The sequence below is a fragment of the Macrobrachium nipponense genome, chromosome 18 (genome assembly GCF_015104395.2).
Source record: "Macrobrachium nipponense isolate FS-2020 chromosome 18, ASM1510439v2, whole genome shotgun sequence".
In the NCBI taxonomy this organism is placed as follows: domain Eukaryota; kingdom Metazoa; phylum Arthropoda; class Malacostraca; order Decapoda; family Palaemonidae; genus Macrobrachium; species Macrobrachium nipponense.
The window spans coordinates 89,915,090-89,931,222 of record NC_087211.1 but is presented as its reverse complement, the minus strand read 5'-3'; the positions used below and the strand labels follow the sequence as shown (position 1 = coordinate 89,931,222).

The 16,133-nt window shown below is 36.8% G+C and overlaps 1 protein-coding gene across 1 annotated transcript in view; it reads left to right on the top strand.

Moving 5' to 3' along the window:
* Positions 1–16,133, top strand: part of LOC135196708 (teneurin-a-like) — a 238,849-nt gene that overhangs the window by 115,329 nt on the left and 107,387 nt on the right. Inside the window, exon 8 of the mRNA XM_064223541.1 lies at positions 5,855–5,974. Within this exon, the coding sequence (XP_064079611.1) occupies positions 5,855–5,974 (120 nt within the window). The remainder of the gene's footprint in view (positions 1–5,854; positions 5,975–16,133) is intronic.

The window sequence follows — 16,133 nt, the reverse complement described above, 5'->3', positions numbered from 1 at the left end:
GTAAGGTGACCTATAACTTGAATTTGGATCAATTCAAAGGTTCCTAATTCATAACTAAGCCACTAAGGCCCGTGGCTTCTAATGAAGAGGATTCCCAGTTCAGTGCCTTGAGATCAGAATTAGGAACTTCCATCTAAGGTAAAGTTGCATAATTTAAAGTACCTAGGCTTGTATTCCTATTGATTTTTTAATTTTCAACTCAGATGATTGATTCATGATTCTAAGGACCATGACTGTAATCCAAGAAAAGTATAGAAAAATGCTCCATAACTCAACCATCATGACTAGTTGCTCAAAGGACCCATAGCTCATAATCCAGCATTATTGCTGATCATTTCCAAGGTTCTAACCTCATAGTTTATAGGCTTACATCTCATCATTCCAAAGACCTTGACTCATAACCAGAGGTGTCCCATACTCAGACCTCAGATTGCCCTGTGTCTCATTGTAAAGGGTCATGGGTTTTAAATTCATCAGCTTTGCTGGGAGAGTCATTACTTCAAAACTCATGGGCATGGGTTGTGACTCAGGGGTCAGTGAGTTGAGAATAACCAAGTCTGTCAGCTTCTCAGTCACTGCCCTGAGATCATGGGTCATACCTCAAAGCTATGCAGATCTGAATGAAAGAGAGCAATAAAATATCGAGATTAAGGTTCTAGTTTATATACTATATATATATATATATATATATATATATATATATATATATATATATATATATATATATAATATGTATATATATATATATAGTTATTATATATATATATATATATATATATATATATATATATATAATATATAAGGTTCTTTTAAATAAATTATATCTATATAATATATATATATATATATATAAATGTGCAGTTGCCTATATCAAATTTATTTAATGACATGTGAATAGAAATGATCAGTTGTAACTGGAACGCTTGTATTACTGGTTACTGAATAAATGGTATTTTTAACTCCATCATCTGATTGAATACAGAATTAATTTGTTTGGTCTGTTATCTCTTGTCTCTGTTAAAAAGCAGCTATATATATAAAACAGACCGTGTAATCATCGTTTATCATTGTGGCTTGTATCAAAGTGGTTTAATGGTTGTTTGTAAGAATTGCAGTGGATAATTTCTCTCTTTTTTTTCATTATTAGGTACAATAATTTCATCTTTACTCAGATGGTTTTAGAGCAGCTCCTCACAGCCTTTGTAAATATAAATACTCCGTAAAGAATGTAATGTTGTTTTTATTTTTGTATGTCTTTATTTGTAATGTCATGGCAGATATTCTGTGAAAACTCATTTTGGCACCTAGTATACATATATATACTTTTTATTATTATTAATCAATGAGACTTAAAAGTGAAAGACATTAGATTATATTATATATATATATTTTCTAAAGTAGATTAAAAGTGCATATAATAAAATATTTTGGAATTATTACTTCATATCTTTTTTCCCCCATATAATCCCCTCGGCTTCCGCTTTTTGTCCTTGTCTTTGTGTCCGTGTGCCATCCCTCTCCATCATAGCCCTCCCCCCCCCCCCCCACAACATACGCCCCCAACCCCCTATTTTGCATGTGTATGGCCCTCCCTAACCCTTTCGCCCCTCCCACCAAAAATATCTTTGGCTACCAGCTCTTGATATTCCCTCTTTCCCCCACTTCCCTGTGTCATGCACCTAACCACCACCACCACCACCACCACACCACCCCCCTCTCTCCCCTCCCTCCCATCTCCCCTCCACCCCCATCCTGTGTCGCGTCCCCAGGCCACCAGTGTCAAATATGTGTGTCTGTGTGTCAAAAGAATCTTCTGTGTTGTCACAACTATACTGTAGTAGCGTCTCTTGGACTAAGGTCGCGTTCTTGCTCTCGTGTATCAGAATCCGGGGTCGTTGGTCGGGAGTAGCAGGGGGGCTCTTGGACACCTCCCAGGTCAGGTCATCTTCGCATCCCAATTAGCGGCATTTCTTTCTGGACCTAGATGCCCTCCCACCCCTGGGTATATGCATCGTGAGGGCCGCCCGGATGTACTATAGGCGGTCGGTGCCCCCAGGGTGTTTTGGGTATGCTTCTGAGAGAGCCTGGGTATTATTGGTTATCCCCCAGAATCTCTCTGGTCGCATCTTCTCTCCGTCCACAGCATCCGAGGACTGGTGATTCAGTCCTTGGATGCTTTGGTGGGATACTGCTGACGCCGTATCCGGATCATGTCGATGCCTTATCCAGATACTGTCGATGACCTATCCGGATCATGTCGATACCGTATCCGGGTATTGTTAGTGCCGAATCCAGATCATGTCAATACCGTATCCGGATACTGTCAAAGGAGTATCTGGTATTGTCGATGCCATATCCGGATAATGTCGACGCTGTATACAGATAATGTCGATGCCATATCCGGATACTGTCGATGCCGGATCTGGATAATGTCAACGCCGTATCCAGATAATGTCAATACTGTATCTGGACACTGATGGTGCTGTATCTGGATAATGTTGACGCCTTATTCGGATACTGTCAATGCCGTATCTGGATCATGTCGATGCTGTATCCAGATAATGTCAGTGCCGTGTCCAGATAATGTCGATGCCTTATCCGGATAATGTTGATGCCGTATCTGGATCACATCAATACCGTATCCAGATACTGTCGATGCCTTATCCGGATAATGTTGACGCCTTATTCGGATGATGTCAGTGTCGTATCCGGATAATGTCGATATCTTATCCAGATAATATCGATGCTGAATCCGGATCATGTCGATACCGTATCCGGATCATGTCGACGCTATATCCAGATAATGTCGATGCCGTTTCCGGATAATGTCGATGCCATATCCGGATAACATCGATGCCGTATCAGGATAATGTTGATGCCATATCCAGATAACGTCAATGCCGTATCCGGATAATGTTGATGCCACATCCAGATAATGTTGATGCCATATCTGGATAATGTGCCGTATCCAGATCATGTCAATGCCATATCCGGATAATGTCGATGCCCTATCCAGATAATTTCGACACTGTGCCCAGATAATGTTGACGCCTTATCCGGATACTGTCAATGCCGTATCCGGATAATGTCGATATCGTATACGGATACTGTCGACACTGTGTCCAGATAATGTCGATACAATATCCGGTTACTGTCGATGCCGGATCCGGATCATGTCGATGCCATATCTGGATACTGTCGATGCCGTATCCGGATCCGGATCATGTCAATACCGTATCCGGATCCGGATCATGTCAATACCGTATCCGGATCCGGATCATGTCAATACCGTATCCGGATACTGCTGACGCCTTGTGGGGACGATTACGTGTGCATATATTCGGAGGTGGTCTTCGACGTCCAGAAGAAAGTGCCGCCCATTGGGCCCGGAGAGGCGTCCGTCGGAGTTCCCAAGGGGCTGCTGCCGCTGCTTCGTCCAACTCCGTATTTTCATACCTGAAGAATATCGCCTTAGTTTGTTTTTTTGTCTTTAATGAACCGATGGTCTATGTTGGTTACAGATAAAAAAGTGAAGACTAAAGAAAAAAAAATGTACGTTATTATATTATTGTTACTCTATGATGCTCTGTATTCAAGTTTTGTGCGGGAACTGCCCTTGTGCAAAGCAAGATGTATATTAGAAGTATTACTATTAGAAAGGATGTCCATTGATAGCATATTATATCTACCTCCGGATATCCGTTCTCCACTCGTCCGGACGAACGACTGTTTCTATAGAGTTATATTTAATGAATAATTCCTTAACCATAGAATTCTACCTTTTAACATTCTAATGTTTTGATACAGGTGGCTTTCTGATACAGGACTATTCCCAATTCCATGCATTGTAGCTTTAGACATGTAGTGAAAAAGAGAACGTTATTATGATTATGATTATTATTATTATCATTATTATTATTATTTTTCGTCATTATGATTTTCCGATGTCCCAATCGCTACACTGTGACCTTGATGATGTCAGTATGTAAACCTGGAAGATGACAGACACACGAACGCAGCAACAACTGATTTTTTTTTTTTTTTTTTTTTTTTTTTTTTTGTCAGCATTAAGAGAACAAAAGTGGTTTTTTAGTTGTTACGGTGTTGTTGTTGTTGCTGCTGTTGTTGCTGCTGTTGTTGTATTTGTTGTATTTGTTTCCAAGTCGAGGTCAGAGCCATGCGAGGCTGCGAGGGACATGGGACATCCAGTAGACACTGTGTATAATCCCCTAACCTCGGAACAGACCCGATTATTCGATTATTATTTTAAATTATTATTATTATTATTCTCATTCTTATTATTATTAATAACGTTTGATTTTATCTTTATTGTTAATTTCATCGTTATTGTTGATATTGACTTTTACTGTGGTTTTTTTTTATTACCTCCATGCGCTGTTTTGTACTTTTAATTTTAAGAATTTTTCCACCTGACTTTTTAATTTTCTTTATTATCATTCTTTTATTGTTATTATTATACTTTGTCTTTCATTATCATGTATCTGTGAGTCTCCACTTCTGTCTGTCTGTCTGTCTGTCTGTTTTCTTTCTCTTGAGTCTCATGTTCTTCCTTATCTTTTCCATTGTTTATTATCTGTTTCTCTCTCTGTTCTCTCCATTAATCTCTCTATCTCTCAACCGTTGTTTATCTCTTTTTTTTTCTCAGTAATCTCTCTCTCTCTCTCTCTCTCTCTCTCTCTCTCTCTCTCTCTCTCTCGGTTGTTATTTATCTTTTTCTCCAGTAATCTGTCTCTCAACTGCCTGTGTATTTAGTCTCTCTCTCTCTCTCTCTCTCTCTCTCTCTCTCTCTCTCTCGCTCCACACATCTTCCTCTCTCCTCCATTCCCAGGTCTCTCCTCTCACTCTCCTCAGTCTCCTCCTCTCCTCTCTCTCTCTCTGTCGATGAACTTGGGACTGCAATGGACTTTGCACAAGATATAACTAAGGTTCTGCACACTCTTATATGATATTTATGCATTACCCCATGCATGGTCTATTTTTACTCTGATTGACTTAGAACATAATGCATTGGAATACTGTACTGCTCAATCTACTTGGGTTTGGCTAGGTGATAATAGCATGTACTATGGATTGCTGTTCAGAAAGAGTTCTTATCATGTGTATGTGTTTATTGACTCCATACAGTATATATAATATATATATGCAGTCGATGTATGCATAGGTATGTGTATATAATCAAAAATTGTGTTTTGCTGATATATATACATTATATGTATGCATAATTATCATGTGTTGTTTCTCTATAGAATTTTAAGAGCCAGGATTCAATCTTTTTTATATTGAAAGTTTTCATGTCCCACCCACGACCCCCATATAGTGTGTGTGCTAAAGATTTCAAGCTGTTAGTCAATGGGTGTCCTGAAGAAAAGTCTTTCCCTTTAATATATAATAAAATCCACCCCTAAAGACTTGATTTTTTTCTTCTCTCTCTCATTTCTCTCTTGCTTAAAAATTCCCCCCAAACCCCTTAAGTCTAATATTGATCTCGGTTTACCAACTAACCCTAAATGGGAAAGAAAATAATAATGAGAGATTTATATTGATATGAGGCACCCTGCAGCCTTGTTTTACATTATCATAAATTATCATAAATGACCTGGCCCTACAGAGAAAGACGTCCCCCTCTCCCATATGTTATTAACCCCCCGCCCCCCCCCCACCATTGCCCACGACCATACCAACAACAACCACCCCCACCCGTCTGCCCCCCCCCTCCCCTCCCCTTTTTAATATTGTAGAAGCAGATACCTAAAAAAAAAATAAAAATCCTGGTCGTTTACCTGTCCACTAATTTATCTAACCACCTGTGTACTGCTCATCGGATTCTATGCAGGCGGGTTGCCGTAATCCGTGGTCGCGTAGTGACGCCCCAAGGACAAGGGATCGTGGGCGTGAGGACCAGCGTGGACAAGGAGTCTCGTTTCGGCCTGACGGCGACGCGGAAGGGAGGATGGTGAGTACTCACACGAATTTTCATTCGTTTCTTTTTTTTTTTCCCCCGAGTTGAGTTGTAGTTCTTTTAAGGTCGTACGTATGTATAACTCTGAATTAGTCGCGTTTGACGTTGGAGAGGATATTAAGAATTGTTTTAATTTGTTCACAGGTTGGTTTAGAAAGGTTTCGTGAACAAGTAGTTTATGTTATTTTTTTTAAAGGATTGTGTTCTTTGGAGTTATAACATTTCAGAACTCTTAGATGCGAGTTGCCATAAAATAGTATAATGATTAGTAACTACATTACCTATAGCAGATATATATATATATATATAATATATATATATATATATATATATATATATATATATGTCTGTGTGTGTGTATGTATGTATGTATGTATATATATATATATATATATATATATATATATATATATATATATATATATATATATATATATATATATATAATCATGGTATTTTACATTAAAAGATCTGATTACAAATAACATTATATATATATATACATATATATATATATATATATATATATAGAATATATATATATATATATATATATATATATTAATTATAGATACACACACATATATATATATATATATATATATATATATATATATATATATGTGTGTGTGTGTGTGTGTGTGTGTGTGTGTATCATTTATCTGTAATCAGATCTCTGATATAACATTACATGATAAATTATAGGTATTTCTTGTAGTGAAATTCAAACGCCTATGTATGTGGTTATTTGGATAATCTTTTACATGTTCGAATTTTGAGCAACGTAATGTACTTTCGATTTACTGGAAATATTTGGGAACTTACAATGCGTATTTACGAGACAATTTTAGTTAGCTTTTATAATTCACAGTGTATGGAACGCTTACATATCTGGGCGTTCCCGATAATTTTGTTGCCGGTGCGATTATTTTGGTAGATGTTAGTGGAAACATTTTTGTTTTACTGGAAATTGGAAATTCTCGTCATATCGGAAAATTAAGAATTTCATGAACAATTCTTCATTTAGAATTTTGAAGCACTTATTAAGCGAAGAGGTGCTACGCCAACATTTATTAAAGGTAGAAGTGATACACCAGCATTTATTAAACGAAGAGATGATACGCCAGCATTTATTAAACAAAGAGGCGATACGCCAACGTTTATTAAACAAAGAGGCGATACACCAGCATTTATTAAACGAAGAGGTGATACACCAGCATTTATTAAACAAAGAGGTGATACGCCAGCATTTATTAAAAGAAGAGGTGATACGCCAACATTTATTAAACATAGAGGTGATGCACCAGCATTTATTAAACGAAGAGGTGATACACCAGCATTTATTAAACAAAGAGGTGATCGCCAGCATTATTAAAGAAAAGAGGTGATACGCCAACATTTATTAAACATAGAGGTGATGCACCAGCATTTATTAAAAGAAGAGGTGATACGCCAGCATTTATTAAACAAAGAGGCAATACGCCAATGTTTATTAAACGAAGAGGCGATACGCCAGTATTTATTAAACGAAGAGGTGATGCACCAGCATTTATTAAAAGAAGAGGTGATACGCCAGCATTTATTAAACGAAGAGGTGATGTAACAGCATTTATTAAACGAAGAGGTGATGTACCAGCATTTATTAAAAGAAGAGGTGATACGCCAACATTTATTAAACATAGAGGTGATGCACCAGCATTTATTAAACGAAGAGATGATACGCCAGCATTTATTAAACAAAGAGGCGATACGCCAACATTTATTAAATGTAGAGGTGATACGCCAGCATTTATTGAATGTAGAGGTGATACGCCAGCATTTATGAAACGAAGAGGTGATGCACCAACATTTATTAAACAAAGAGGCGATACGCCAACGTTTATTAAACGAAGAGGCGATACGCCAACATTTATTAAATGTAGAGGTGATACGCCAGCTTTTATTGTATGTAGAGGTGATACGCCAGCTTTTATGAAACGAAGAGGTGATACACCAACATTTAGGACTCGTGTGTAAAAAAAGAAAATGCTTTTCGGAAGTTATATTAATTTGCTGACGCAACAAAACGAATCTAGAACTGCAGAGGTCATTGACTTTGACTTAGAAGAAGTTTCGGAGACGCGTTTCTAATTACAAGTTTGGCTGACGCTTCTCTAATTTAAAGTTTTTGGGGGGAGTCACTTCTGTAATTAAGAAGAGTTTGAGAGGGGGGGGGGGGGGGGAAGGGGTGGGTGGGTTGAGTGGGGGGGGGGACGGTGTTCTGAAATTAGGAGATTGATTAACACCTTTTCATGATTGGGAACTTCCAGATGCAACTTGTGATTGGAAATCCGGTTGGCACTTGGAAATTCGACGTATGGGAGACGTTTTTTTAAGCAGACTGACATTGATAAAGTCCGTCACTATAAGATTGCCTTAGAGGGAAACTCTCTGCGGACCTGGTTTATTACTGTAGATTAAACTGAATTAAATGGTCTCGCACTTTGAGGCTACCTTACAGAGAAAGGGTGTTACAGACCTGGTTTATTGCTATAAATTAAAGTGAATTAAATAGTCTCTCACTTTGAGACTACCTTACAGAGAAAGGGTGTTTACAGACCCTTGGGTTTATCTTGCTGTTAAATTAGACATGAAGTAAATGGTCTCTTTCACTTTGAAACCTACCTAATAGAGAACAGGGTGTTACAGACTCCTGGTTTAATTGCTGGTAGATTAAACTGAATTAAATGGTCTCTCACTTTGAACTGTACCTAATAGAGAAAGGGTATACACGACCTGGTTTATTGCTGTAAATTAAACTGAATTAAATAGTCTCTCACTTTGAGACTACCTTACAGAGAAAGGGTGTTACAGACCTGGTTTATTGCTGTAAATTAAACTGAATTAAATAGTCTCTCACTTTGAGACTACCTTACAGAGAAAGGGTGTTACAGACCTGGTTTATTGCTGTAAATTAGACTGAATTAAACAGTTTCTTACTTTGAGACTACCTTCAGAGGAACGGTCTACAGACCTGGTTTCACTTCGACTGCCTTACAGTGAAGGGGTCTGTAGACCTGTTTAGTGGTGTAAATTCAAATGAAGTGGGAATAGTCTCTCACCTCAAGACTATCTTACAGAACGGGGGTCCACAGACTACATACCTGGTTTATTGCCGGGATATTAAAATTAAGGGAGCACTTTTCTCTCGTGAAGTTTAAGAGTCAATTTTGTACCTCAAGGAGCTTCGAGGAAACTCCACCAAAAATAAAACACTTCTTCAGGGTAAAATAGGAAAGATAATATTATAGTTATATACCAGTTCTGAAGATGTCATTTTTGGACCTAAAGGAGTGTAGGAGAAAAGTAAAAAAAAAAATAATAATACATCTGTAGGGTAAAATCAGAAAGGTAATGTTACAGTTATCGAGTTTGTAGAAGTCAGTTTTTTTTTTTTTTTTTTTTTTTTTTTTTTTTTTTTTTTTTTTTTGCCTAAAGGGGTGTACAAGGAAACTCCACCAGTAAATAAACTTTCGCAATTTCAAATCGGAAAGATAGTGATATAGTTACCAATTTTGAAGAAGTCACGTTGTACTCGAATTCTGATGGACATAAGTGATCGCCGACATGACCCAGTCGTAGTCTCTCCAGACTTAAATATGAGATGTCTTGCTTGCGAGTTCACTCAAACACTTTTCCCCTGACTGGTATATTTTTCTCATGACATTTACGTACCTGTTAAAGCAAGCGTTAAATATTCAAGTTGTTAGCTTGTCTTAGTTTAATCATGCTTCTTTCTTCTTTGCCCTTTCTTTATTTTTCTTGTTTGTTTTTTGTTTTTTATGGGCATTCTCGGTCTTGTGGACATTTTTTCTTTGTTCCATGGAATGGAATGGAATATAAAATTTAGGCCAAAAGGCTAAGCTCTGGGCCCTATGAGGTCATTTAGCACTGAAAAGGAAACAGAAAACAATTACAAAGGTGTAACAGGAGGGAAACCTCGCAGATGCACTATGAGACAATCGTTAGAGAAGTTGGAAAGTAAGACAGAAGAAAAAGAATATGGAGGGGGTTACAGTAAAAGGAATGAAAGAGGTTGCAGCTAGGGGCCCAATTAAGGGATGCTGCAAAGGACCTAAAGTAATGCCTACAGTGCGCCACGTGAGATGCGCTGGTGGCGTTATTCCCCTTACGGGGTTTTGTTCCGTGAAAGTAGAGTACTAAATAGTAACTGTAAGATAAATGGTGGTAAAAAGGTCACTCCAAAACCTTCATTCCTGCTTCAAGGGATGACTCAAGTTGATTGAATATAGAATTTAGGCCAAAGGCCAACACTGGGACCTATGAGGTCACTCAGCGCTGAAATAGAAATTGACAGCAAAAGGTTTGGAAGGCGTAACAGGAGATAAAACTAGCAGTTGTACTATGAATCAAGTGTTAGGAGAGGGTGGAAAGTAAGATGGAAGAAAGAGAATATGGTAGGAGGTACAGCAAAAGGAACGAAAGCGGTTGCAGCTAGGGCCCGAAGGCACGCTGCAAAGAACCTTAAGTAATGCCTACAGTGCGCCGCGTGAGACCCACTGACGGCACTACCTCCCACCTACGTGTGAACTCAACTCAAGTGATGACTGTTAAGGCAAATTAAAAATACTCCAATTAATTAGCGATTTGCAGCGATTTCCTGGATCGTGGAAGTATTAATCACACCTTGTATGATTCAACAGATCGGTAGTGCCTCAGTGGCGTGGTCGGTTTAGTCTTGGCCTGCCACTTCGGTGGCCGCGAGTTCGATTCTCGGACATTCCATTGAGGTGTGAGAGATGTGTATTTCTGGTGATAGAAGTTCACTCTCGACGTGGTTCGGAAGTCACGCAGAGCCGTTGGTTCCGTTGCTGAATAACCGTTGGTTCCATGCAACGTAAAAACATACAAACAAACAACCAAACAATAGATCGGTATTGTGTAATCGTTGAGAGGTTTTCAAACGAACAATTGATTCAGCTTTGGCTGACTTTCCTCTGAATGAGAAGTTAAGCGACTGAAGATGACTGTATTCTCTCCCTCCGAGAAAAATGATGGGAAGGAAGGAGCCTTTTGGTAATTGGGTTTATAATATATATATATATATATATATATATATATATAGCTATATATATAATATATATATAGAGAGAGAGAGAGAGCGAGAGAGAGAGAGAGAGAGAGGAGAAGAGGAGAGAGAGAGATGAGAGCTGTATTTCCGCCTTCATAGCTGGTGATATTGATTGCTATTATTGTTATTAATGGCAAGGGGACTTCTGATAATCGTTTTTTAATTGCTGGAGATATTGTAGGTTTTATTATTATTATTATTATTATTATTATTATTATTATTATTATTATTATTATTATTATTATTATTATTTGCTTATTTGTATATGTCTTTATTTGTTGGTAATAATGTCTATTATTATTATTAATATTATTGTTATTATTATTATCATAGCATACGCAAAGGTCATTTATTTCCTCCAGAATGTAAAAATAATCTTTCCTTCGTAGAGGACAGAGAGAAGTGAAATAATTAGGACTAGAAAGATTATGAATAAAATGATTAAGATGATGAGAAGAGCCAGGTTGCAAATCCTTGCTTGAAATTACATTTGCAAAAAACATTTTGTTGACACATGGAAAGTCAAGACGGCGCTCATTAGAATTTGAAAAACAAATTAAAAATGAAACATTACTGTCACAGAAAATTAGGCTAATAAAAATACAAAATGAAGTACAACAGTATTAAAGATTATAGATAATAAATAAAAAAAAACGCTCATTAGAATATGGAAAACAAATGAAAAATGAAAAATTAATGTCATAGAAAATTAGGCTAAAGAAATAAAAAATTAAGTTCAACAGTATTAAAGATTCTTAGGTGATATATGAAATTTAAAAAAAATAAGAACTTCACAAAGCTAAAATTCATAGTAAATAAGGAAATGGTTTAGAAAAAGGAGTGAAAAATTCCAAAAAAATGTATAAAAACCTGAAATAGTAAATAAGACAATTATTTAGATAAGAACATGAAAACCTAAAGAAAAATTAAAAGCTAAATTAACAGTAAAAGAGGAAATCATTTAGATAAAGGAACAAAAAAGTATAAAATAAAACAAAAAGCATAAATTTCACAGTAAATAAGGGAAAATTTAGAGAATAAAGTTAAATGAAACAATAAACAAGCAAAAGATTTAATAGTAAATAAGGAAATGGTTTAGATAAGAAAACGAAAAAGTAAAAAAAAATGAGAAACCTAAATTTGATATTGAATGGTGAAATTATTTAGATAGTTAAAAATTGAAAAACTTAAAATAGCAAAATTTTATAGGAGATAGGGAAATGATTTAGAGATGACAATGAAAAATTTATAAAATTGTAAAAAAGAAATAAAAATACTGTTAGAAATTAAAATAAGAAAACTGCAATTATTAGTAAATTATGAACTGACTTAGATGAGAAAAATGGTAGAAATAGGAAGGAAAAAGGGATGGAAAAGAAAATATGAATAACAAAAAAGACAACAACAAAAATATATACATTGAGGTCCTAGTGGGCCTGAGGGCTTCTGTCTACCGGGGAAAGGAGATGGGGAACTGTATGCATATTGCACCATACCATTTGGATAATGCCAACAATAACATTACGGTTGAGGAAGCATCCAACGGTTTTTTCCCCCCGGGGGGGGGGGGGGGGGGGAAGAAGGGGGAGTATAAGGAAGGACCCCCCCCCCTTGATTGGTTGGGGGATGGGTGGGTGTGTGATGGAAAAGGAGGGGAGAGGAGTGAAAGACAATGGACACTGGGAAACAATGGATGATGGATACAAGACGCGCCTTCACATTTGAAAGAATAGCTGGGGGGGCGATGGGTGGGGGGGGCGGGGTGGGGAGGGGGGTGGGGGGAGCGGGGAAGGGGAGGGAATGGATGGAGTCTTGACGGAAAGGAAGAACAAGAATGTGATTTTTTTTTCCCCGCACTCAAGTTTCAAACGCCTGAAGGAATGAGAGAGACAAGGAGAGAGAGAGAGAGAGAGAGAGAGAGAGAGAGATAATATATATAATATATATATATATATATATATATATATTATATATCTATATATATTTATATATATACTATATATATATATACATATATATATATATATATTATATATATATATATATACTATTATATGTATATATAGTAAATGAAGAAAGTAAAGGCTCAGTAATATAACAACCAAGATGTTAGATGACAACGATTGTAACTGAGCATGATATTAGCTTTAATGACAATTAAAACCAAATAGAAATACTAGAAATTATAATGAAAATACTTAAAATATATCATATATAATGATAAGTGCACTAGGAACCGTTATGGTGAAGATGATAGTGAGAATTCGGTGAAACAAATATTTAGATAATGTTCTGATATTAATGAATGATGATGAATATAGCAACGATAATGATAATGATTATAATGATGATGATGATTATCATTATATTTATCACGCCGTGGCCCACAGCCGCGTAATTGCTTCTCTCTCTCTCTCTCTCTCTCTCTCTCTCTCTCTCTCTCTCTCTCTCTCTTTTGATTCATAATCAGTTTTCATTTGAAGCAGATTTATACTTCCGAAGGGAAGTACGAAAGGATTAGGACATCCTTCTCTGGTTAATTGGTTCAGGATTCGGGGGAAGGATACGCAATCCCGCCCGCCGGAGAAGGATAAGGATAAATGATGAGGTCTCTATCTCTCTCCCGCTCTCTCTCTTTTTTTTTTTTTTTTTTGCGAAAATAAAAGTTTGGAAAAGACCCTATGCGAAGTAGGGCTAATTTAGGACTTCATTTTTGTTGTTGAGATGAACTCTCTCTCTCTCTCTCTCTCTCTCTCTCTCTCTCTCTCTCTCTCTCTCTCTCTCTGTAGCAGGCGAATTTGGGCTTCATCTTTGTTGTGGTGATATCTCTCTCTCTCTCTCTCTCTCTCTCTCTCTCTCTCTCTCTCTCTCTCTCTGACCCAGGCTAATTTGTGGGCATCATCTCCGATGCATATTTTGATGTAGTGATTCCTCTCTCTCTCTCTCTCTCTCTCTCTCTCTCTCTCTCTCTCTCAGATACTAATAACTTTCAAACTGCCGTTGGTGAAGTGCTTAATACTGTCAAACTTCTCAAATATTGAGAATAACTTTGTACTTTCTACATCGTTTCAGAATTTCACCCCCTTCACAAACTATAAGTTCATCTCGAGTCTAATATCAATTTTTTTTAAATGTATTTCGAAAATGAGTTTGACGTATATATCTGGCGTTAATAAATCTGCGTGTATTTTGTCTACTGTTTCGTAAATGTGAATCTATGTGCTCCGGATTCGTTTATTTTCTGTGGTAAATCAGGAGCCTGTGAAGGCATATTTTGAATAATGCGAAAAGTTTATTTAACCTCATTTTCATATATTTTGTAATTTGTATTCGGGTCGAATAATTCTGATTTGTTGTTTTATAAATTCATTAAGATTTTTTGAGGGGTTAGTTGCTGTTCCTGTGTATTTTGCGAGTCCGTTCTGAAGGTTTTGGATTAATTATTTTATGATGATATGTGAATGTTATACTTTCATACTAACATCGACATTGGACCTAAGTTGGTTTGCCCCAGGAGGAATTTCAATGTTGATTATTGAAAGAAAGTAAATGTAAAATAGTTATTTAAAGAGAGTAAATATAAATCTTAGTATTAATAAATGCTTAATCTAGGGGCTTTGTTTTTTATTATTCTTTTATTGATAGCTGCATAGTCTAGGGACTTTTATTTTTATTATTTTATTGATAACTGCTTTATTCTTTTATTGATAACTGCTTAGTCTAGGGACTTGTTTTTTATTTCTATTTTTTAACTTATATGATTTTTTTTTTTTTTTTTTGGGGGGGGGGGGGGGGGGCCTATGTAAGGGCGCCAACCCTGTGTTCAACCTTTTATATATAGCTGGGCTTAGCACTTTCATAAGCGTTTAGACTCTCATGACGGCGTAACCATTTTTGAGGAAATTATGAACTTGCAAATGTATGTATACGTTAATTGTCGGATGCTTGTTCATAAACCGGAAATTGTTAAAAACTTTATGCTTTCACTTTGCACTTTTCAACATTGAGCCGTTTCCTAACGAGAGGTTGGCTACAACAACAATAAAAACAAAAAGAAAAAAGAAAAAATCATCCACAGCAGTTACAGAGGAGGTTCATTAGTAGCGCGTCGATCCACCTGATGACCACTGCGCCGCTCGTGGGTATCATGCGCCCACCCTCACGGTCTTTGTATATGAAGGTTCTTCCTTCTTTTCGACTATTCATTGCTCAAGACAGTGGAAATGGAAAGTTAGAGCGGTTGGACAGCGAGATAAAGAGATCCAGAAATCAAAGGAGATAAAGTACGAGTTTGTACAGGTGGAACTTGGAGAAAACCCACATTTGCCATAAAAAAATAGTAGATTACACAGCAAGATTGAAGAAAGGAATAGGGAATGGAGGTAAAGTAAAATGGCTAAGACGTGGGTGTAGCTAGGGGCCGAAGCGACTCTTCAAACACCCTTTAGTAATGCCTACAGTGCGCCACGTGTGCTGCAGTAAAGGAACCACCCTAACGCGATATCATATATTTTCCTTGAATGTTGGCGAATGTAAAAATTATGAATTTCAGAACATGGTGATAAAATCTCTGCTTCTTTTGTTCACGAACGAAATATCTTATACATTTTTCGCTAATTGCATTCACGAAGAGTGCGTGTATAAGATACCCAGCAAAATATGAACCAAAGATATGGTATCTCGCAAATCACATGACAAAATTGAGTAAAACTGAGCAAAGTTTCCACAGCCGGAATCGCCCGTTCCACCTGCTCGTTTCACAGTGTTGGATTCTTATCGACGATTTTTATTATTTACTTTTTTTTTTGTCTCGGTTCTATATAGTGCGTGATATAGGCCATTAAGCGCACGAAAGTGATAAGGCGTAACTATAGACTGCGTGGTTTGTTTGTTTTTGTTTAGTTTTTGTTTTTTTCAGGAAGTGGTGATTTTTTTGGAAATTGACGAGAAGGTATTTTCTCTGCGTTGGAGAAAGATGTGATTTCAATAAACGTCATTTATCGTCTTCTGTTATAATAGTTT